We start from the raw sequence: 24,002 nt of genomic DNA on the forward strand, positions 1-24,002 counted from the left end.
TTTACTTGTTTTATTGCACAATTTGTTATTACTATTGTATTATGCACATCGTTGCGGGCAAGACCACCCGCATTTCATTGTATACTCATATGCCGTGACAAATAAAACTCTTGACTTGACTTGACTTTCTACAAGTTACCAAAGGCGTCTCAACATGGCTAGAGAAACACCCCGTGGCTCCCTTGGAACTACAGGAGGGGGAGGGGCGGGGCACACCGCTGTGAAGGAACTACAGGATGGGGGGAGGGGCGGGGCACACCGCTGTGGAGGAAGGGTGCGCTGCATTTAAAACACAAGACAAAATGAGAGCAACACAGCATGCGGCACAATAATTGTTTTATCTCAATTTATCTTGTTTTTATGATCATGGGAAGCCAAAATCCTAATTGAAATTGTAACTAGATTAATCGCCCAGCCCTGCCTTATTACACCTCAAATACCACACAGATTATTAAATTCACCATCACTAAACAATACGATCAATGCAAAAAATCTGGGTTTTTCCGCAAATTGCTGGTTTCCCTGGATTTGACAGCAGACGACTTGTATAATATCATTGCACCAAGTGCTCAGTAGATGAGGACAACATTCTAAAGTGAATCGTTACCACTAGTGATGTCCCGATACCACTTTATTTCAGACCAAGTACAGGAACAAGTACTTAACATTTGGGTACTTGCCGATACAGAGTACCAATAGGAGTACCTACTGTACCTAATAATACCATTACAGTTCTGACAATGACTTTGAAAACACTTTGGTTTTATTTTCATCAGACGTTCCTCACTTTCTGACCAACAAATATACAACATGACGCTGCTTCTGACATTTTAAGTGAAAATAATATAAATATAATATATATATATTTTTTTGTACATCTTTAACATTCAATTATGTGTTTTCCCGAACAAACACGGCACAGAGTAGTAGCATCGGAGTAGTTTTACGAGTAACAAGCACAGTATCGGACCCGGTACTGGTCTTGGTATCGGGACATCCTGATTACCACGGTACCACAGTAAACGGTTATGGATGAACCTCCGTGTTACGGTCAAATGGACCCCAGGCGCTGCGAGACACACAGACACACCCGGTGAGAGCGGCCCAGCAGCACTGCCAGAGCATGGACCCAGCAGCACTGCATGGACCTAGAGTTATTACTGGAACAAGGCACGTTCACATTCAATATCCAGGAAGAAAAACTAAAGAGAAACAACAGCCCTACGGGCCAAACAGTGCAGGATACAGCACTGGGCCAACTGGTGATGCTGTTTAGAAAAGGAGATGAACTGTAATTTGAGACTTTTTTGTCAAGTTTTAGCATAATATATATACAGATATATCATATATATCACACGCACGCACACACACGCACACACACACACACACACACACACACACACACACACACACACACACACACACACACACACACACACACACACACACACACACACACACACACACACACACACACACACACACACACACACACACACACACACACACACACACACACACACACACACACACACACACACACACACACACTAATATTTAGCTCGTCAAATTATTCACCCACATGTGGTACTATTTCCAAGTGATCTAGATAGGCCTATAAACATGATGTTGAATCCATAGCACGACTAGAGAAGGAATAAAACTATGATACATCATCATTTCCATTTTTGTTCAGTGTTTTAAACCACAATGCCGTTCATCTACTCCTTGCTGAAAGTGGGTGTGGGTTGAAATCTTCACAAGTACCTCTCGTGTCCTAGTCTGAGGCAGGAAGCTTCATAAGTACTTCTCGTGTCCTAGTCTCCGGTAGGAAGCTTCACAAGTACTTCTCGTGTCCTAGTCTCCGGTAGGAAGCTTCATAAGTACGTGTCCTAGTCTCCGGTAGGAAGCTTCACAAGTACCTCTCGTGTCATAGTCTGAGGTAGGAAGCTTCACAAGTACCTCTCGTGTCATAGTCTGAGGTAGGAAGCTTCACAAGTACCTCTCGTGTCATAGTCTGAGGTAGGAAGCTTCATAAGTACTTCTCGTGTCCTAGTCTGAGGTAGGAAGCTTCACAAGTACCTCTCGTGTCATAGTCTGAGGTAGGAAGCTTCACAAGTACCTCTCGTGTCATAGTCTGAGGTTGGAAGCTTCACAAGTACCTCTCGTGTCCTAGTCTGAGGTAGGAAGCTTCTCAAGTACCTCTCGTGTCCTAGTCTGAGGTAGGAAGCTTCTCAAGTACCTCTCGTGTCCTAGTCTGAGGTAGGAAGCTTCTCAAGTACCTCTCGTGTCCTAGTCTCCGGTAGGAAGCTTCATAAGTACGTGTCCTAGTCTGCGGTAGGAAGCTTCACAAGTACCTCTCGTGTCCTAGTCTGAGGTAGGAAGCTTCTCAAGTACCTCTCGTGTCCTAGTCTGAGGTAGGAAGCTTCTCAAGTACCTCTCGTGTCCTAGTCTGACTATTCATAGTCATACTAGTAAAGTCTTCAGTGGGATCCCTAGGAGTGAGTCTGAGATACTTGAAACAGCTTTTCCACGTCAATCTTCTGTCATTCTGTCATGTCATTCTTCCAGCAATAGAGGGCAGCAGATAGCTGTTTGCAGCAGAATATGATGCATGATGTCTGTACCTTCACTTCAGTTCATTTGGTATGGTTTTGAATGGAATCATGACTCTGACTTTTGTCCATGTTGTACCACAAAGGTCTCCGAGATGTACACGTGTCAATAGAATCCCGCTTTGGGCTCGAGCCGGGTCAGTTCTTCAGGCGTTGCTATCAAACCTGCAGTTCCACCAGCACCGTAGATGGGGGGCAGGTGGGCGGGGGTCTCGAAACCAACATGCCTCAAACTCTGATGATGCTGACGGATGAGGAGGCTCTGTGGAGCTGAAACAGGGACAGAGAGACGAGTCAAACTCAAAGAGGGACAGAGAGACAAGTCAAACTCAAAGAGGGACAGAGAGACGAGTCAAACTCAAAGAGGGACAGAGAGACAAGTCAAACTCAAAGAGGGACAGAGAGACGAGTCAAACTCAAAGAGAGACAGAGAGATGAGTCAAACTCAAAGAGGGACAGAGAAATGAGTCAAACTCAAAGAGGGACAGAGACAAGTCAAACTCAAAGAGGGACAGAGACAAGTCAAAAACTCAAAGAGGGACAGAGAGACAAGTCAAACTCAAAGAGGGACAGAGAGACAAGTCAAACTCAAAGAGGGACAGAGAGACAAGTCAAACTCAAAGAGGGACAGAGACAAGTCAAACTCAAAGAGGGACAGAGAGACAAGTCAAACTCAAAGAGGGACAGAGACTAGTCAAACTCAAATGCAGGGCGGGGAGTTGAACGGTCAGGGCATGGCGATATACCGATAGTTGTCAATTATTGGCTCGCATCCTGAGATTTCTTTATTATTCTGAAGTATGATGCACAATTTAGTTGTCTAAATTAAGGGTTAAAAGGAATCAGATTCATCTGTAATGCCGTCAAACGGCGACTCACAAAAGAGACCCCCCGCTCAAAGGTTTTGGTGACCGGGCATTCTCACGAGCTGCACCCCGACTCTGGAACTCCCTCAGACCATCAGAGACTCTCCCTCACTCTCCACCTTCAAATCCAGACTCAAAACCTACCTGTTCTCCCTAGCATTCAACCTTCCTTACCCATAACCACCCTCCTCCAACCTGCCACCATTTCTCTCCTCTCCTGCCCCCCCCACCCGCCTTGGTTTTCCCTTACTCTCTTCCCGACTCTCTCCCCTACTCACTCCCGTATTTGTTGATGATTGAGAGGGATCATGTTCGTATGAGTCTATACATTCATGCAAACAACATTAATGTTGGACCCGCCAATTTTTTTAAATTATAAATTCATTAATCAATATTTTTTTGGGGGGAAAGGAATATTTTTATTCCCCACCTTTCTAAAACTGTGGATGGATATTTTTTTATTATTATTATTAATCTACATAATGTTATCTTTATGGGGCGGCTAAGTGGCGCAGTGGGCAAGGCGCTCGCCACTAACGCAGGAGATGCTGGGTTCGAGCCCAGCTCTCGGCGTTGCTTCCGGCTTGGCTGGTCGTTCATACTAATACAATTGGCAGTATTAGGGGTGGGAAAGCCGGTGGGTGGGGATCGGACGTTGTGGACAGCGACTCCCACAGTGCGCCTGTACAGCAGAATCAGGAAGTATCGGGGGCAGCGTGAGCCTCCCACGCATTACTCCTTGCCACTGAGAGATCGCGCTGTACAGGTGAAAAGATGCGACGGCTGCCTCCTCGTGTACCGGAGGGGACACGTGATGCAAGGCTTGGTCCACATTGCAGCAGACCAGTGGGAGGCATGTTCTAGCAACGTTCGAGACAGGGGAGGGAAGAATTGGATAATACGAAAAATTGGGATGGGAGAAAAAATTGAAAATGGGGACAAAAAGTAGAGCACCTCAAAATGCATATATATATATATATATATATATATATATATATATATATATATATATATATATATATATATATATATATATATATAAAGAACAGCATGGATTGTGCTGAAAAAGGACTCTACCAATCGACGTCATCATTGATTAAGTAGGAAATACATTCCATAAATCTGAACTATCCCTTTAAATTGTAATTCCAGACCAAACTAACAGACATCATCAATCTACATTTGCTTTCTGTCCGTTTCGGGGACCTGACGAATGCAACGCTCCGTTGCCAGTTGGCTTCCATTCCCCCCCGCCCCGATCTTTTTCTTAAAAAAAGAAATCGATCCAATACATAATATAAATGATGTGGGTCCTGAAAGTGCACTCCAAGAACGACGTAGCTGCTAACCCTTTATAGGAAACATTTCGGGCAGAAGGTGGCAGACGATTAAAGTGATTTGGGTACCGTGTACCGAGCGCACGCACGTACACCGCCGCCGGGTCGAGTCCGGTGTCCCGGGTTGAGTCCGGGTGTCATGCCGTCCCTTCTCACTCCCTGCCCACCTTTCCTGTCACTCACAGCTGTATTTATCTACACGTGATCAATAAATCCTCACTCTGAAGGCACCCAGGAGCGTACGAGCGCGTCTCATTATGTACCACTCATATGCTTTCTGCCTGTGACTTATGGATCAATCAATGACCTGTTCCTCCACCTGCATGTGCGTGTGCATGTGTATGCGTGTGCATGTGCGTTTGCGTGTGCATGTGTGTCCTTCCAAGATTGGATTTGTAGATCCATAAAAACACCTCACCATTAGGGGGGGGGGGGGGGGGGTGAAAATATGGATGTTTAATCGCTGGGTGGTACAACAGAAATACTACTGGTAGTAGGTTCATCTCTGAAGCTGAAGGTTCTTCCTTCTTTTGCTGCATTTAAAAGTATGATCTCCGACCACTGTTTGTCGACTTTGAACTGTCTTAGCTGATTTTTTTTTACTGTTTATTATTTATTGTGCCTATATGTATGACATTTGCTGATCAACTATGTCTTGTTTCGTAAGCTTGTCATCGCTGTAAATGAGGGTAACCTCGGTGTCTTACGAGTTGAAATAAAGGTTTGAAATTAAATGAAATCTAAACTGAACCTACCGTACAGTACATCCACATTTGCCAAAACACTGTACTACATGTCCACGGCTCATTAATATAATATGTTTTAATTTGATATGCACATGGTTTAGACGGTCACTTTATTGTCAATTTACGCAAGATTAATGAAAGTTGTCCTGCATAATGTCCCCTACTCATGTATGCATGTCCTCAGGGAGTAGGGTGACCCCCGGTGAAGTGCCCCTGGGTTCACTGCCTTGCTCTATTATTAAATAACTTACTTGTATTGGCATAAATACTAAAAAGTACAATTTAATAGAAATAATAAAATGGAAAAATTGGTTATTCGATTACATAACTAGATTGTCGTTGAAATAAGTGGACATTCCTATCTCTACCGGCGAGAGACAGACGTAGAGGTCATCATCGGATAGGGACACGTGTGGATTTCTACCCCTGAGGCCTGTTCCACATGTACAATTACTGTCACTATAGGTATATATAAAGAAAAAAAAAGGATAAAAGATATTCCTTTATTGATCCCCTTTGGGGGAATTCGGGAATAAACAATAAATAAATAAAAGGGAATAAATAAAAGGTTTTTAAGATTATTACAGCTCTGTGATGCTTATTAACATGTTTATGTTACTATTTGTTCATATAATCTATAGTCTTGTCTGGCAGTTTACCAGTACTATATTATAGGCCTTTTCAGTCGTCGCCCCCTCTCTGTGGAACACACTTCCAAAACCAAAATATAGTATAGCTACATAATAACTTATTATACTGTGAATTTCTCCAGACCTCTCTTGGTGGAGCCTGAGGTGAGTGAGGTGTGGCCAACAGTAGCAGCCCCCCTCCCCTATGCTTCACTCAACTCCAACCCACACATACATCAAATCAAATCAAATTAATTTGTAAGGCCCGACAACACACGTTAATGTCCCCATGGGCCAGACGCGTGATCTTTTCCCCCGCTTGGTGGATTTTTTTGTCAAATCAGTTGTGCAATAGTCACTTTTGGTGAGTTGTTTCTATACAATTCAGTTATATGACATTTAGGTATTACACAGGACTACACAAGCATTTTTAGTATAGACATGTGTCAACAGACTAAAGCAGGGAACCACAATATTTAGCATACGAATTATGCAGAATGTAATATCATAACTGTCTATTACTTTTCTTGCAATTGAGCCAATTTTCCTTAGGTACGGTTTTGAGGTGCATGTTCAACAGAATGTAGTATCAAAAACACATTCACAAAAAGTATTGGTTACTGAATGCTGAACTGCACTGTTATAATCACTAAGCCATTGTAAGACCTTACCTGTGTCCCTGTATCACTTGTCTCTGCTGCACTTTGATTAAAAAAGTTTTTTTGGGCATATTTCAGTTAGTCACAGTAAAAGTCACCTAGTAAAAGTGAGATAATTGACAATATCAAAACATGCTAGTGCTGTACCGAATAGTTCGAAGCTTCGTTCATAATGTTGACATTCGAATTCTAAATCAACATAAAAAATTGTTAAAAAAAAAAAATCGTTTTTCTTATTTTTTATTTTATTTTATTTGCCAAGGTATGGCGAGTGCCATACCTTGCCATACCAGAACGACGCCCCTGCATGAAATCCAAAATAAAATGTAAAATAAATAAATGCAACACTCCCAGACATACCCCACGCGAAGGTAAGGAATAACTCACTAAAAAACACACATGAGACCAGAACAAAAAATAAATGTAAACAAAACACAGTACAGAGAGGTCGCTGTTTGACACCATTACAGATTATATCTTATATCTTTAACGTTCTCTACTCATTACCTTCACCTAACCTTAATCCTTTTCTACTCATTACCTTGACCTAACCTTAATCCTTTTCTACTCATTACCTTGACCTAACCTTAATCCTTTTCTACTCATTACCTTGACCTAACCTTAATCCTTTTCTACTCATTACCTTGACCTAACCTTAATCATTTTCTACTCATTACCTTGACCTAACCTTAATCCTTTTCTACTCATTACCTTGACCTAACCTTAATCCTTTTCTACTCATTACCTTGACCTAACCTTAATCACTGTAAACCTGAACTGGGAAGATGTCAGCTCTCACTGAGGTATTTGAGAATAGGACGACTGAAGTGTTAACTAGTGAATAGCAGGACCACAGAATCTTTAATTATTGTTTTTCATTTTGTTTATATATTTATTTTTTGGGTGTCTTGGGGAAGGGCATTTGTTTATTTTAATTTTTTTATTTAAATGTCTATTTTCTTGATTTCTTGGTTATGTTTATGGAAAGAATCATACAAATATTATAATTTAAACAACCCCTTTTAAAAATGCTAGCGACTCTGGATCCGGACAGTTGCTGCACGCGCGGCCCTCCTCACCTTGCCACTGTGCGCCTCTCCGTTGTGGTAGAGCGGGGTGCTCTGAGAGGACGTGTTGCACTCGTGGAGGTAGTTGTAGTAGGAGGAGGTGACGCGCACCGAGGGCCGCTTGGTCTTGTCCTTAGCGCTGTTGGAGTCGTTGTCTTTGATGATGTCGTACTGGCGACAGAACAGGGCGATCACAGCTGGGATGGAGGGAGGGACACGCGCACACACACACACACACACACACACACACACACACACACACACACACACACACACACACACACACACACACACACACACACACACACACACACACACACACACACACACACACACACACAGTGATTTGAGATTACACACCAGTGGTAGTGAAAGGTTAACCTTCTGTAGTGTGGTAGTGAAAGGGTTAAGAAGACATCTCGTAGTTATTGTCCTCGCCTCGCTGCCCCTCATACACACACAATCAAATGGCACGAGGCACACACACACACACACACACACACACACACACACACACACACACACACACACACACACACACACACACACACACACACACACACACACACACACACACACACACACACACACACACACACACACACACACACACACACACACACACACACACACACACACACACACTATGAACAGACATCCACCACATACTGTACTGATCCACATGCAGCCCCACCTGCCCAGAGCAGCAGCACGGTGGTGATGATGAGGAGCTCTCCTGTCTGGAGGTGTGGAGGCATCCCTTCCATGGTCGGCTCATCTGAGGACCACAGAGCACAGCATCATCTCAGAGAGCTACGCTAACGCCCGAGTGGGAGTTGAACCCCGGTCTCCCGCACCGGGGGCAACATCACAGACCACTGTACCAAGTGGTGAATTCACTTCTTGCTACTGGGTCTGGATGCCTCTGGGGAGTGAGTTTACTTGCAGTACCGCTTAACGTCCACAGCCACTTCACTTACTGTACCTCGTGACTGTGGATAGACTGCGGTACCTCTGTTACACTAACACCTGTTATTAGGCTAACTCCTGTCACTATGCTAACACCTGTTATTAGGCTAACTCCTGTCACTATGCTAACGCCCGTTATTAGGCTAACTCCTGTCACTATGCTAACTCCTGTTATTAGGCTAACTCATGTCACTATGCTAACTCCTGTCACTATGCTAACTCCTGTTATTAGGCTAACTCATGTCACTATGCTAACTCCTGTTATTAGGCTAACTCCTGTCACTATGCTAACTCCTGTTATTAGGCTAACTCCTGTCACTATGCTAACGCCTGTTATTAGACTAACTCCTGTCATTATGCTGACGGCTGTTATTAGACTAACTCCTGTCACTATGCTAACACCTGTTATTAGACTAACTCCTGTCACTATGCTAACACATGTTATTAGGCTAACTCCTGTCACTATGCTAACACCTGTTATTAGACTAACTACTGTCACTATGCTAACTCCTGTCACTATGCTAACGCCTGTTATTAGACTAACTCCTGGCAGTATGCTAACTCCTGTTATTAGGCTAACTCCTGTCACTATGCTAACACCCGTTATTAGGCTAACTCCTGTCACTATGCTAACTCCTGTTATTAGGCTAACTCATGTCACTATGCTAACGCCTGTTATTAGGCTAACTCCTGTCACTATGCTAACTCCTGTTATTATGCTAACTCCTGTTACTATGCTAATGCCTGTTATTAGGCTAACTCCTGTCACTATGCTAACTCCTGTTATTATGCTAACTCCTGTTATTATGCTAACTCCTGTCACTATGCTAACTCCTGTCACTATGCTAACACCTGTTATTAGACTAACTACTGTGACTATGCTAACTCCTGTCACTATGCTAATGCCTGTTATTAAGCGAACTCCTGTCACTATGCTAACGGCTGTTATTAGGCTAACTCCTGTTATTAGGCTAACTCCTGTCACTATGCTAACGCCTGTTATTTGACTAACTCCTGTCACTATGCTAATGGCTGTTATTAGGCTAACTCCTGTCACTATGCTAACGGCTGTTATTAGGCTAACTCCTGTTATTAGGCTAACTCCTGTCACTATGCTAACGGCTGTTATTAGGCTAACTCCTGTTATTAGGCTAACTCCTGTCACTATGCTAACTCCTGTTATTAGGCTAACTCCTGTCACTATGCTAACACCTGTTATAAGGCTAACTCACTATGCTAACACCTGTTATTAGGCTAACTCCTGTCACTATGCTAACTCCTGTTATTATGCTAACTATGATAAAAGCCTAGGGGTGGACGGTATGGTCTAAAATTTATATCACGGTATAATTTGAAGCATAGACGGTAACGGTATATATCACGGTATCAGTGTTTCCGTTAGAATATTTTTTTTTGCCTGATAGGCAGGCTATATAAAGAATGACATCCTAAAGGCATGTAGATTTATAATATTTTAACTTAAAACTAGGCTACTTTTGCGTATAAAGTCATTATATTCCAAATAAAATAAGTCCTGAGTCGAGACTCCGTGCTGCTCCCATTGCAAACAGCGAGGCTGGATGCTGGATTTAGCTAGAAGCATATGTAGCTGCAGAGCCGCAGAACCATGGGCGCTTCCAGGAGCCATTGGCAATTCAGCCGTTGGGTGGGGGGGCGCTGTTGAGCGGGCCTGTGACCAGACCTAAAAGCGCCCATGGTTCTGCGGCTCTGCAGCTACATGCTATTCGCAACTCCACTGCTGCAGCCGTCCTCCCGCTGTGATTGAAATAGTCGCGCTGTGGTTACATGACGTCATTGCTCTTTTAGAGCTGCTCTACCGGTTACACGGTATAGTCAAAATCCATACCGTAGAGCAAATTCATACCGTTTATACCGTATACCGTTTATACCGTCCACCCACGCTAAGCTTCTTCCCCCAGGCCATCAGAGCCTTGAACAATGAACATTGAGAGACACAGAAACTGAACTATCCACACACAAGCACATACACGACACGCACGCTGAGCACGCTCACACACTAGCAGCCACTTTAACACTCATGCCGCACACACGCACACTTATGGCCAGAGGAAAGGCCACTTAAAGTAGTATAGCATCAGGAACAGTGTATTGCACTACTAAAGCTACCTAGCATGTCCTATATGCTCTGTAAATACTAATGTACAGATACCGAGATGGCACACCATGTACCTGTTTATTGCACTGTTTTATTGGATTCTATTAATATGTTGTACCACTGTATTTTATTGGATTCTATTATATGTTGTACCACTGTATTGCACATCGTCGTGGGCAAGACCAGCCGCATTTCATTGTATACCTGTATGCCGTGACAATTAAAACTCTTGACTTGACTTGACTTGACTTGACCCCTATAACAGCCGTTAGCATAGTTAACTCCTGTCACTATGCTAACGCCCGTTATTAGACTAACTCCTGTCACTATGCTAACTCCTGTCACTATGCTAATGGCTGTTATTAGGCTAACTCCTGTTATTAGGCTAACTCCTGTCACTATGCTAACTCCTGTTATTAGGCTAACTCCTGTCACTATGGTAACGGCTGTTATTAGGCTAACTCCTGTTATTAGACTAACTCCTGTCACTATGCTAACACCCGTTATTAGGTTAACTCCTGTCACTACGCTAACGCCTGTTATTAGGCTAACTCCTGTCACTATGCTAACGCCTGTTATTAGGTTAACTCCTGTCACTACGCTAACGCCTGTTATTAGGCTAACTGCTGTCACTATGCTAACTGCTGTCACTATGCTAACGCCTGTTATTAGGCTAACTCCTGTCACTATGCTAACACCTGTCACCATCCTAACTCCTGTCACTTGTTGTTACTATACTAAGACCTGTTACTACACTTACACCTGTCACTTGATAATAAAGATCTGATGGACTGGTGTCCAGACTATGTCGAATTCCAAATTAAATGAGAGCCTGACCACTTGGTCTGGCGCTCTGGCCTAAATATATGTGTGTGTGTGTGTGTGTGTGTGTGTGTGTGTGTGTGTGTGTGTGTGTGTGTGTGTGTGTGTGTGTGTCTTACGGTGCTCCAGGACCCCAGCTGGGTAGTGGTCGGTTCTCTCCAGGGTCCTGAAGTGGATGCCGCTGCTGGGCAGGCTGTCTTCCTGCAGCCCCACTGACTGCACCTGTGAACAAAACCAGACTCAGGCCCTGGTTCACTAGAGCCCTGGTTCACTAGAGCAGGGGTTCCCAAACTTTTCAGGCCGCGACCCAAAAATAACGGGGTCAGAGAGCCGCAACCCCCACTATTATAGAAGGGGGGAACACATTTAAAAAAAAAATTATTTTATTTTTATTAATTTTTTATAAATGGAAATGTATGGTTGAAACATGCACACGTTCAAACGCACACACACTAATAAGCATTGGAGGCTTTTAACCAGGGCCGGACTGGGTAAATCATTCAGGCCAGGAAATATAGTGCAAAATATAGCCCCAGTCAGGCCACTTTTTAAGCAGGGGGTCTGGGGGTCCCCCACCAGGACATTTCTTGTTACAAAGACTTCATTTCCTGCATTCTGGTGCAGGCATTTTTTATTTGTACCCTTTAAATGCCAGTGTTTGTGATGGCATCACAAATGATTGTTAAAAAACAGGCTAGGATATGTATGATTAGCAACAACACTGATTTTGATGGATTTTCAGTTTTTTTGTAATGTCAGATTGAAAATAATACAATCTTTTATTCAACTTCAGCCCTGATCATAACACCACATATTAATTTTATAATTCTAACCCTTTAAATGCCAGTGTGTGTGATGGCATATATTTGCAATATATCAAATGCAAAGTAGATTTTTCTGGGGAGGATTATTACAGGCTAGCATGTGTCAATGATTAGCAACAACAGTTTTTTGTAAGGGTCCCGCCTCCACCAATCACATGCGGCTCCTTTTGTGTGTGTGTGTGAGAGCAAGAGAGAGAGAGAGAGAGAGAGAGAGAGAGAGAGAGAGAGAGATAGTTCTCCAACTTGTGTGAGTTGCAGTGATCTCCTGGTTGTTCCCCACCTAGGTTATCTAACTATTGCGCTGCTGCAACTAGAAACACTGTCCTGGCCTACTTCTAAGTTCAGTGGCCTGACTGAAAAAAAATAAAAATAAAACAATGTGGATTATTTTTTTTATTTTTTTTGGAAATCATCTGGCGACCCCCCCGCGGCGGCTCGCAACCCTCCTGTGGGTCGCGACCCCGACTTTGGGAACCCCTACACTAGAGCCCTGGTTCACTAGAGCCCTGGTTCACTAGAGCCCTGGTTCACTAGAACCCTGGTTCACTAGAGCCCTGGTTCACTAGAGCCCTGGTTCACTAGAGCCCTGGTTCTGTTTCGTTAAGGGGCTCTGCTTGGCATCACTACTGCACTTCCTCGCGTACGTGCACGCGCACTGAATAAATTCCACAAATGTACCTTTAATACCAGTATTAGTCTGACCACACCCCTCATCAGCTTACCTTCATAAGCAGGTGTGTGGTCACCTGCTCTCCTCCTTCTCGCTTTCACCACAAGAAAGTGCCTCGGTAGTACCCCACTTGACGTGTTGTTAGTGGAGAAAAATTTTGTTTACAAGGAAGGAGATACGTTGACATCATATCTTTATTTTTTCTCTCACTATTTTCGAGAAAATACGGCGATATTGTCTTCGTACTGGAGTGTCTGGAAGATGTTGATCATTCTAAAAATCCTCCACCGGTTTTCGTATTGGGAGCACGCCGCTGCATGCTTCTCAACTGCAGTTCCTTGCTGTGTTTGTTGGGGTGAAACCTGTCAGGCCACAGCTGAACTGTCGGACATGCCGCTGTTGTGAGAAGCGGTGCGTTCCAGGTTGGGTGAGTAGTGTTTTGCTGGCAGGCTCCACTTGTCTGTTAGTGCTATGGGGGCTACTTGACAATGTTTATGGAAACCGGCCCCAGGCTAGGGTCCTTTGTTCAGCCACCTAGGCGACAGAAGGCCTTGGTCTGAAGACCATTATAGTTTTAACTAGTGGGCCGCGACCATTAACACTGGTGATCCCTGTGTGTTTTGGACGAGTGGATTCTCTCTGTCACCGTGTTAAGGCCCCATCTTTCATATCCAAATGAGAGTATTCCTTCACGAGGGGATATGTGCATAGGATGTGCGATAGCGGCAGATCCATGTTCAAAGTCAGCTACAGGCCAGTTGGTATTGTGCTGATTCCGTCGGGTGTTGGTAAAATCACCGTTGTGGAGCGGTGTTGACATCTTGTTTTCTCTTTTCTCTTAAAAAGTGAGGAGAGGTTCAGAACGGCGGCCTGTCTGGGTGAGTGTTATGTCATTGTTTACAGGTTCAATTGATAGCTGCTTAGCTTACGGTTAGCCAGTCAGCTGTTAACTGCTGCGTTAGCCTGCTGGGATCGCTGCATGGCCTGCTCAGGTTGGGCCTACTGTTAGCCAGTCAGCTGTTAGCTGCGGTGCTAGCATGTCGTGATCGCTAGGTAACGTTAGCTTGCTGCTATAGGCCATGGCCTGGCGCGGGGTAGCTTAGCTTCTCGCGCGCCGCCGTGGGCTCGCTTCTGATCGCGTGCGTCGTTAGCTCGGCGTCTCGCGAGCAGAAGCAGTAGCACCCGAACGGTTGGAGCGGCCGTTAGCTTGATGCTATTCTGTTGAACGTGCTTTGATTTTAACATGTTTTACACTCTTGACTACGACGTCATCCTTGACAGGGGATGTTTCGTCGACCCTGCCCTGAGCCAGGACGGCAAGGTTGCATCAACAAAGGACTGTAGTGCGGGTTGGAGCGGCGACGCTGCCCAGTTCGAACAACACAGGAGCGGCTGTGTTCCTACGGTGTCTGTGACTGCACTTCGCTGATCTACGTTCCGGGTAGGAACAGGTTTGACCAGACCTTATAACACGTTTTCTGGTTTTACTTTTCTAAATGTATTGTGAATAACGATGTTTTTCCCAAAACGTGTGTTGCTGCAATGCATTTGGGATACGGCGCGGGTTATGTGTGAGCTGTTTTTGTCACTGGCAGTTAGCTTCTCCGTGCAAATCGGGATGTAATGATCTGGTTGTTGTGTGAGAAACATCATGGTGTTTATATGTACCGTGTACTCACAACTAAGGTAACTAACCTATGAAGCTATGCTTGGTGACAAGTGAGTAAAAGAATGTTCTTTTCTCAGCCTGTGATGACAATGAACAGTGTGTTCACATATTAACAGGTTTCCTGTTTTAACTGGCCGTATTGAGGGTAAAATAAGAGGATTGTGTTTCCCCCCGGTTCCCTGGGGACTTTTTCATCCTCCTATCAGACATGTTTGTGCACTAATTGTGTCTTTTGTGTGGTAGGGATGCGATGTAACTCTTAGCTTGATTGCTGAGGTTGTGCTAAATCTGCTGGAGAAACTTTATTTTCCTAAAAGAAAAAATGGTTTGGTTGCTGTCATGTGTGCTTAGCAAGGCCTGTGGCCGATACTAATCGAGAATGATGTATTCTCTCATTGTGAAAAACGGCGTTCCTCTGTTGAGTGTTTTTTGCCATTTTTTGTAGGTGATGATGGGTTGTGTGTGTCATGTGACCTACAACTGGGTTGGACTGGCCACAGAAGCACATGTGTATGTTGGACCGGGGCTCTTAGAGCCCTCTCTATTCTGTGTTTTTCCTTAGTAAAAATCAGATAGCAGGTTAGCTCATGCGCTGTGTGGAGCTGTCAAACGCTTCATAGAGCTGACTATGACACTGTCATATTCTCTTTTTGTCATTACATCGTATCATGGGTGTGGGGTCGTAAAGGGGTGAACTGGTAACCTTTCCTCTCCCCCTTGTTTCTGTCGGTCAGGGGTACACCCCCTGTCCTTCAAGGTTCCCGTCACGTGGCGGTTCGGCACGTTACGGGGGGGGGGGGGGGGGGAGTTTCCTGGTCCCAAGGCCTGGTATATTGGGCGTGTGCACCGCAGGAATTCCCCCGCCATAGAGTACGTCACCGTGCGCGTCTCTGTTGGTAGGACTTCCGTGTGCTGTTCAGGTCCATGTGATGGATCTGTTTCAGGGGGGTGGTCAGGGCTCCTCCTCACCAAGCGCCTATTCGGGCCTTCTGTGAGTTCGGACTCCTTCTTCCATGTGAGGGAGCCTCCATCTGAGTACAGAGCCTTCCTCCTCAGATTGTCAAAGTGAGTGGACCCTCTGGAAGGGTCCTATTCTATTGTATATGTATTCGATTCAATTCGATTATTGAGTGTGTATGGGTTCAGTGCCTCTTCCCCGGAGAGCCCTAAAACCAATTTTTTACATGGCTCAAGGTGCAATATATTCTTTTCAATCTGTACAGCTCGCGTGGGAAGTCTCTCTGGGGATCCCCGTCTCCTTCCTATGGGAGGGTGGTGGGATGTAAAAATGTGAACAATTTTTACCCCTGGCTGTGTAGACTGGGATACATACTGTTGATGCTTCCTTCTTTTCTATTCCAGAAGTGTTGGAGTTAGGGAGTGTCACACCCCTCTTGTCGTTCCCCTGGGCGCCTTGGGGATTCAATGACAGGTCTAAATAGCCTGTTCATTGATGGGGGTGTGTCCCGACGCACGTATAGTGCTAGCTCGCTGTAAACAGGCTACTGGCTGGCACGCCTTGGTTGCTTGTGGTTGAAACGGCGTTTTTATAAAGCAACTGAGATGGGGGTTTTTCCTCTTCCGACGACCAAGTCCCACGACCTGGGTTGGTTTTTCGACGGATTCTCGTTCATGTCTGGGGGTTGATGACGGAATGGATCTGAACATATGTAGAGGGGTCTCACGCCCTTGGGGTGGGCCACCAGGCGCGGTTCGGCCGAACGTCTGGGTGGCGCCTTCTTTTTCATGTTAAGATCGACACGCATATCTGCTCTTTCTCCTGGAGTTGGCAGGTCGGCGTGGTTAGGGCACGGGACTGGTTCTGGTCACGCTGGACCGGATCAGTTGAACCCGTTGTCCGCCGGGGATGCAGATCTGCTGTTCTGGTACCCTGAGGGACTTGGGCTTTTTTCAGGGGGAAAAATGCCAGGTCGGTCCGGGTGTCACAGGGTTAAGCGCTATGGAGACCCTGGTTGGGTACGTTTTTACTCAGCACTGTCGTAATGGCTTACGGCCATGCCAACCTGTACACGCTCGATCTCGTCGGATCTCGGCCGCTACACAGGTTGGTCCTGGTTAGTACTTGGTTGGGAGACCGCCTGGGAATACCAAGTACGGTGTGCTTAGGGGCTGGTTCTCCATTGTTTTTCGCTCCTCTCTCACGCATGGCGAAGAGGGGCCTGTTGGGGGTGGTCTTTGGCCTCCTCTGGTGACCCTGTGCTTCCCGTATCGCCAGGCCCGGTCCGAGGTAATGTTCGTCGACCCGTAGGCCTGGGTTAACCCTTTTTTGGAAACTGAGACACTTGTACTGCGGTATAGCCGGTGTATACCCGCAGGTGTGTTTTGGAGTTTTTTTTCTTGAGGGGTTATAGGAACAACCACCGCATTGGGTAACACCGAGGTGGTTGATTCCCTGGTGTGTTGGAGCAGTGTCAACTCCCGGGTTACCCGGTTGAGGGTGCCCCTGCACGTTCATGACGTCTGCCAATCGTGTCAGCCTTCTCTGCCTCAACCCCTCTGGGTGGGGGTTTTTAAATGGAGGCTTGGTCATGCAACAACGCCAGCATACGCCCCTTCCGCCGGGGCAGCTGTGTTCAGCTGTCCCCTCTGGCGCCTGTCTCGTCCGCAGTCTCCAGGCTAGGGTTAACAGCCTGTTGCCTGGTTTTTTCCCCGGTGCGCTGCCTGCTTCCGTTGGTTAACCTTTTTTTTGTGTGCTTACGGCCATGCTGACTGCCTGTTCTGCAGGGTCAGTGTGCCAGGCGGTGTACTATTGGGGGGACAGGGCCCGCTCGGCTTACGGCCGTACCGACCTGAACATGCCCGATCTCGTCCGATCTCGGAAGCTATGCAGGTTCTGGCCTGGTTAGTACTTGGTTGGGTTACCGCCTGGGAATGCCAGGTGCAGTAACTGAGGGGCCTTTGTCCGAATACGCTGGCGATGTGGGGGGCGGGGCACTACGTGCCCACCTGGTGGGGTCTTGATGCTGGCATCATGGACTTCTCCGGGCCCCCATTCCAGGGAGTCCAGTCCTTTTGGTGGGTCTGGGTCTTCCTTCGCGCTCCGCTGCTACGGCCTTGCCACGGGGTTGGGTTTGCCCTTGACCCCGTGATTCTGGGGGCAGTAACGAGGTTGTTCCTCCGTTCGTTCCCGGGTGGCATGCGGGTTGTGCGTGTGTGTAGTCGTGGGGTCAAGCCACGGTCTGCTCACCCTGTGCGTTGAGTTGCTTGAGTGCCTCTTCGCACGGTCGGGTCCGTCGCCTTCCCGTGAAGCCCCTAATAGGGGGGATACCCTCCATTAGGGGGGGTCGGGGGGGCTCGGCCCTCCCTGTTCTGATGGTTTTGGGGGGCTGTCAGTGGGGTGTATTTGTCAGCCAGCGGCTCCGCTTGGCCTCCCCTTGTGCAGTAGTGATGCCAAGCAGAGCCCCTTAACGAAACAGAACGTTAGGTTATGGCTATAACCAAGTTCTGTTAGTTAGGGGTGACGCTTGGCATCAGACGGCCGCTGCAGCCCTTGACCTCACCTTGTGGTGAAAGCTTGGGAAGGAGGAGAGCAGGTGACCACACACCTGCTTATGAAGGTAAGCTGATGAGGGGTGTGGTCAGACTAATACTGGTATTAAAGGTACATTTGTGGAATTTATTCAGTGCGCGTGCACGTACGCGAGGAAGTGCAGTAGTGATGCCAAGCGTCACCCCTAACTAACAGAACTTGGTTATAGCCATAACCTAACGTTCACTGGAGCCCTGGTTCATTAGAGCCCTGGTTCACTAGAGCCCTGGTTCACTAGAGCCCTGGTTCACTGGAGCCCTGGTTCATTAGAGCCCTGGTTCACTAGAGCCCTGGTTCACTAGAGCCCTGGTTCACTAGAGCCCTGGTTCACTAGAGCTCTGGTTCATTAGATCCCTGGTTAAATAGAGCCCTGGTTCACTAGAGCTCTGGTTCATTAGATCCTGGTTCATTAGATCCCTGGTTCACTAGAGCCCTGGTTCACGAGAGCCCTGGTTCACTAAAGCTCTGGTTCATTAGATCCTGGTTCATTAGATCCCTGGTTCACTAGAGCCCTGGTTCACTAGAGCCCTGGTTCACTAGAGCCCTGGTTCACTAGAGCTCTGGTTCATTAGATCCTGGTTCATTAGATCCCTGGTTCACTAGAGCCCTGGTTCACTAGAGCCCTGGTTCACTAGAGCCCTGGTTCATTAGATCCCTGGTTAAATAGAGCCCTGGTTCACTAGAGCTCTGGTTCATTAGAGCCCTGGTTCACTAGAGCCCTGGTTCACTAGAGCTCTGGTTCATTAGATCCCTGGTTAAATATAGCCCTGGTTCACTAGAGCCCTGGTTCACTAGAGCCTTCTTCACATGCTGACCAGGCCTAAAATTCCATTGCAGAGCTATAATAGAATTAAACACAATCACGGCAGAGAATCCGCAGGAATCAATACGTATCTCATGCAGCTAAGTGTCTTGTGCATCACTTTTTCCCATTTCAACCTTTATTTACAATCGTGGGATTCCTTCATTTACAGAAACGAGGATCATACAAATACAAAACAGAGACAATAAAGCAGAATTCTCGGTTTGTGAGAAATTCACAAATCTGCTAAAAACAGTTACAGGTCACACAATGGTCATAAATTATACGCTTAAACAATTCACAATAATAATACAATAATAATAACAATAATACTCGAGAAAAGTACAAATCCCCAAAAACAGTACTTAAGTATTGTAACGAAGTACAATTACTCAAGTACTTTACACCCCTGTGTCACATTTGTCTAAATGGTGGATGAGACACTATTCGCAAGAACCTTTCAAATGTTCCTATAGGAGTGTAACCGAGTGGATTTTAACCTGGGTCCACAGGTGGCCGCACTGACCAGCTGAGCTAAAGGGTCAACTCATTAGTAGGTACTGATTGACTGCTACCAACCCGTCAGTAGTTTACAATCGTCCCCCCCCCCCGAGTAGTGCGTCCTCGACTCCTTGCACATTCTTCGTCCACGTGCGCACTTTCCAGGGGGTTAAGGCACTGAGATCCCACCCCCCGTTACTACGGGAACCTGGATACAGATTCACAGGGCAGTGAGATCCCACCGTTGCCGCCAATGTAACTGAGTGGATTTGCACCTGGGAGCATAGGATCCACAGGTGGATCAGGCGACAGTGGCTCAGGAGGTAGAGCGGTTTGATTCCCACTCCTCCCAGGCAGCGCATCGAAGTGTCCTTGAGCAAGACACTTAACCCCTAACCGCTCCCGATGAGCAGGTTGGCACCTTGCATGGTCGCCTCCGCCGTAGGTGTGTGAATGTGTGAGTGAATGGGTGAATGTGAGAAACAATATTGTAAAGCGCTTTGGATAAAAGCTGTTATATAAACGCAGCACCATTTACTAACCAGCCGAGCTAAAGGGTCCGACCCGTCAGCAGGTGCTGCTCGACTGCGACTCACAGTAGTTTCCAGGAGTAGGGGAGAACGGGGGACGTTGTCACACGGGTAGGTTGTCACATTCATTATATTTCACCACCAGAAGGTCCTGTCTCCCATACTTTGGTATTTAAATTTCCAGAATTGGGGTCAGGGTTCACCTACATTGTCATCTTTGGAGTGAAACAGCTGAATTTGAGGTGAGAGGACTTTTTGTGTTTTTCATGTCCATTTGTAAATATTCCGCTCCTCAGTATTTTTCTTCTAGGCTTTTACACAATTGGTTTATAATGAAACAATTATTACCCTTAAAAAGTGTGAAGGGATAGCTATAGTTTAGATTGTTGTTAGCTAGCTAACTAGTTGTTAGATGGCTGTTAGCCTTGATGCTATCAAGACATTCCAGTTGGGGTTGGTCGTCACATTTTATTTGGGGTTGGTTGTCACATGTTGTGTAGGCTATTATTGTTAGGCCGAATTATTGTGTTATTATTTTGTTATATATGTAGGATGGCCTAAAGATGTGTTTCCTGTTTATGTTCTGGTTAAGATGCATTAACATATGTATTTGTCAACTTGTCAATGCAATTAAACGTTCAAATTTAGTTCTGCCTTCTTGCCTTCTTTTTAAGATTTTCCCATTAAAACACATGGTGACAACCATCCCCATGATGGGGTTGGTTGTCACAATGTGTCAGAGTGTCTTTGATAGGTGATTAACTCTTTGTTACAATATGTTGGAAAATGAGAGGGAGACACATTTCAAGCCAACATCTTAAGCTTCAATTTAATGTAGGAATGACTATTGAAAGATGTTTTGATGATGAGCAATTCACACTAGAGTAAAAAGTATGACAACTATCCTGTTCTCCCCTAAAGCATGACATAATTCTGCAGATACAATAGGGTGTGTAAAATATTTGTTGCCATGCAGCAAGGAGCCGGGATCCAGGGCTGGAGCTAGTGGGTCCTCCTCCAACCTGGGCCTGATCCCAGATCAGATTAGATAAAGATGGATGGAGCCGGGAATTGGCTGGCCTGGCTATTTTTTTATTAAAATTATTTTTAATAATGGTTATCACATTTTTGACAGGGCTTCAGATTGATCGGGAGGACAGAAACTAATTGTCAGAGCAAATGGCTGATCAGATAATGGCTGATCAGATAATGAAGAGACAGGTTGTGGGGCTTAAAGGGGAGCGCCACCCATTTCAAGAATTCACACATGTTTGGGGCGCCCAAGTGGCGAACCACGTAACACGCTGCGTCGCGGCACGGCCGACCCAGTTTCGATTCCCGGACCCGGCATTCTTTGCTGAATGTCTTCCCCTGCTCTGTCTCCCATTTTCCTCCTCTCCCTCTCTCTCTACCGGACTGCCCGGTAGTAAAAACGTAATAAAAAATCTACAAAAACATATAAAAAAAAAATTTAAATAAAAAGAATCCACACGTGTTCTTCCTGCTCCCCAGGACAGTTTGTCAGTATTCGTGAGCATGTGCAACTCTCTCCTGAAGAAATCAGAGAGAGAACCAATTCGATCGGCGATGTCACCGGGATGCAAAATCTGGAGCCACTCCACAGACAATGAATGCGTCTCTGACTTTATGAGGCCATAAAATGCATTGCTAGAAGATCTGAATCAGAATGAATCAAGATCAAGAGTGTGGAAGTTGACTTTGATTAATAAATTCCTATAATCATGTTTTCACACTGGAACTATCTTTTCAACAGATATACCTATTCAATTGTCAACATGTGATGATATGTGTGAGGATTGGTTCTTTCCCCACCACAGGCTTCTTAAGGTACTGTGATGATTGGTCCGTTCCCCGCCACACGCTCCGTTCCTTTAAGGTACTGTGAGGATTCTGTGATGATTGGTCCGTTGCCGAACGCACACTTCTAAGTCAAGTATCAATTACCATCACGCACCTGATGTGTGTTCTAATCAGCGCCCCAGAGGCTTCATATACTCTGACCTTCTGTCATTCGATGCCGGGTCGTTTTGAGTACTACTGTTCTGGAATACAACTGCATATACCTGCCTTTCCCCGTCGCTGTTCCTGTCTTCTTTCTCTCCAGGACCTTTTTTTGGAGAACCGCTGTGGAGAACCTGGTTCCCCGTTTGGAGCTGCGCCTCGTTTTCTGCCCGCTTTACGCGTTGCGCTTTGGTGAGTTTTTGGAAACAGTTCTTTTTGGATTATCAGTTTTTTGTGTGTTTGGATAACACTGAAGAAATACCATTTTTGTTTTGTACTGGACTCAGCTAATTTGTGTGTTAGGATAACACTGAAGAATACCGTTTTGTTTTGCACTGGACTCAGCTAATTTGTGTGTTAGAATAACACTGAAGAATACCGTGTTGTTTTTGCACTGGACTCAGCTAACTTGGGTGTGGTACACCGAAGATCAAGTCACTTGTGATTTATACTGGACTCAGTCACCTCTCTGCCTCTGTGTGTTCGTTGGGCTGTTTCTGATTTCTCTCTCTCTCCGTTTTCCACCGTGAGTGAAAGCTGGGAGTATCTGCAGAGCCGCTACAACGTCACATGCCAATTCCTCACCACTATCTACTGGGAGTATCTGCAGAGCCGCTACATCGTCACATGCCAGATCCCCGTTTGTTTGATTACTGTACCTCATTCATCTTGTGACTCTGTAAATAAATACGCCCTAGCTTTTGGCTAACTCTGAACTTCCTGTCTGTGCCGTTGCGTTTGAGGTCGGTTACAAACCATAACAATATGAAGCATTAGCCTTCATCATCAAAGGGGTCAGAAGTGAGATGCTGGGATCACAGGTGAACAGTTTACCTTTATATTTTGAATTGTATTTCTTTTGTTGTTTATCTATATATATATATATATATATTCCTGTATTCTGGTGTACCTTTCTGCACCAATTGGTGCCCTTTCCGCATCAATCTATGGTGGAAATGTCTTTATTTATGTAAAGGAAAAGAAGCATTCAGGTATGCGAGAGGCACCTATCGTCAGCTTGTGACTGCAACTTGTTCCTGTTTGCGGACGACTCAGCCCTGCTGGTCTCTGACAAGAACAAGTTACAGGTTGAAAAAACCCTCAGTTCGGAACTAGGCTAAATCTGCATATGGCTCGCTGATAACAAACTATCATTACACATGGGCAAAACAGAGTCCATTCTCTTCGGTTCAAATAACAAACTCAGCAAGGCCGACGGCTTCTCAGTTACAGTGGGTGACAATATTGTCACAAGGAAAGAAGAAATTACCTACCTGGGTTCCATCCTAGAGGCAAATCTTTCCTGTGACAAAATGGCATCCAATGTAATAAAAAAAAGTCAACCAACGAACTCGATTCTTGTACCGGATCTCCTCACTGGTAAACAAGAATACCCTGAAGACTCTAGCAGGAGCACTCATTCAAGGGTACTACGACTATGCTTGCACCTCATGGTACCAAAGCACCTCAAAGGCGCTAAAAACAAAATTACAAACATCTCAAAACAAACTGGTCAGACTACTGCTTGACCTTACTCCTAGAACCCACTTTGACAACCTAGGATGGCTTAGAGTAGACGACAGAGTA

The 24,002-nt window shown here is 45.6% G+C and overlaps 1 protein-coding gene across 1 annotated transcript in view; it reads right to left on the reverse strand.

Annotated features, from left to right (window-relative positions):
• Window positions 1-229: 229 nt before the first annotated feature.
• LOC311233062 (fibronectin type III domain-containing protein 4-like) overlaps window positions 230-24,002 on the reverse strand; it is a gene marked incomplete at both ends in the record, with an annotated part of 149,374 nt that continues 125,601 nt past the window's right edge. Inside the window, 5 exons of the mRNA XM_084319925.1 lie at window positions 230-279; window positions 2,781-2,885; window positions 7,937-8,116; window positions 8,614-8,697; window positions 11,967-12,069. Coding sequence (XP_084176051.1) covers window positions 230-279; window positions 2,781-2,885; window positions 7,937-8,116; window positions 8,614-8,697; window positions 11,967-12,069 — 522 coding nt within the window. The remainder of the gene's footprint in view (window positions 280-2,780; window positions 2,886-7,936; window positions 8,117-8,613; window positions 8,698-11,966; window positions 12,070-24,002) is intronic.

Source organism: Notolepis coatsorum (genome assembly GCF_963971535.1).
Source record: "Notolepis coatsorum genome assembly, chromosome: 1".
In the NCBI taxonomy this organism is placed as follows: Eukaryota; Metazoa; Chordata; class Actinopteri; order Aulopiformes; family Paralepididae; genus Notolepis; species Notolepis coatsorum.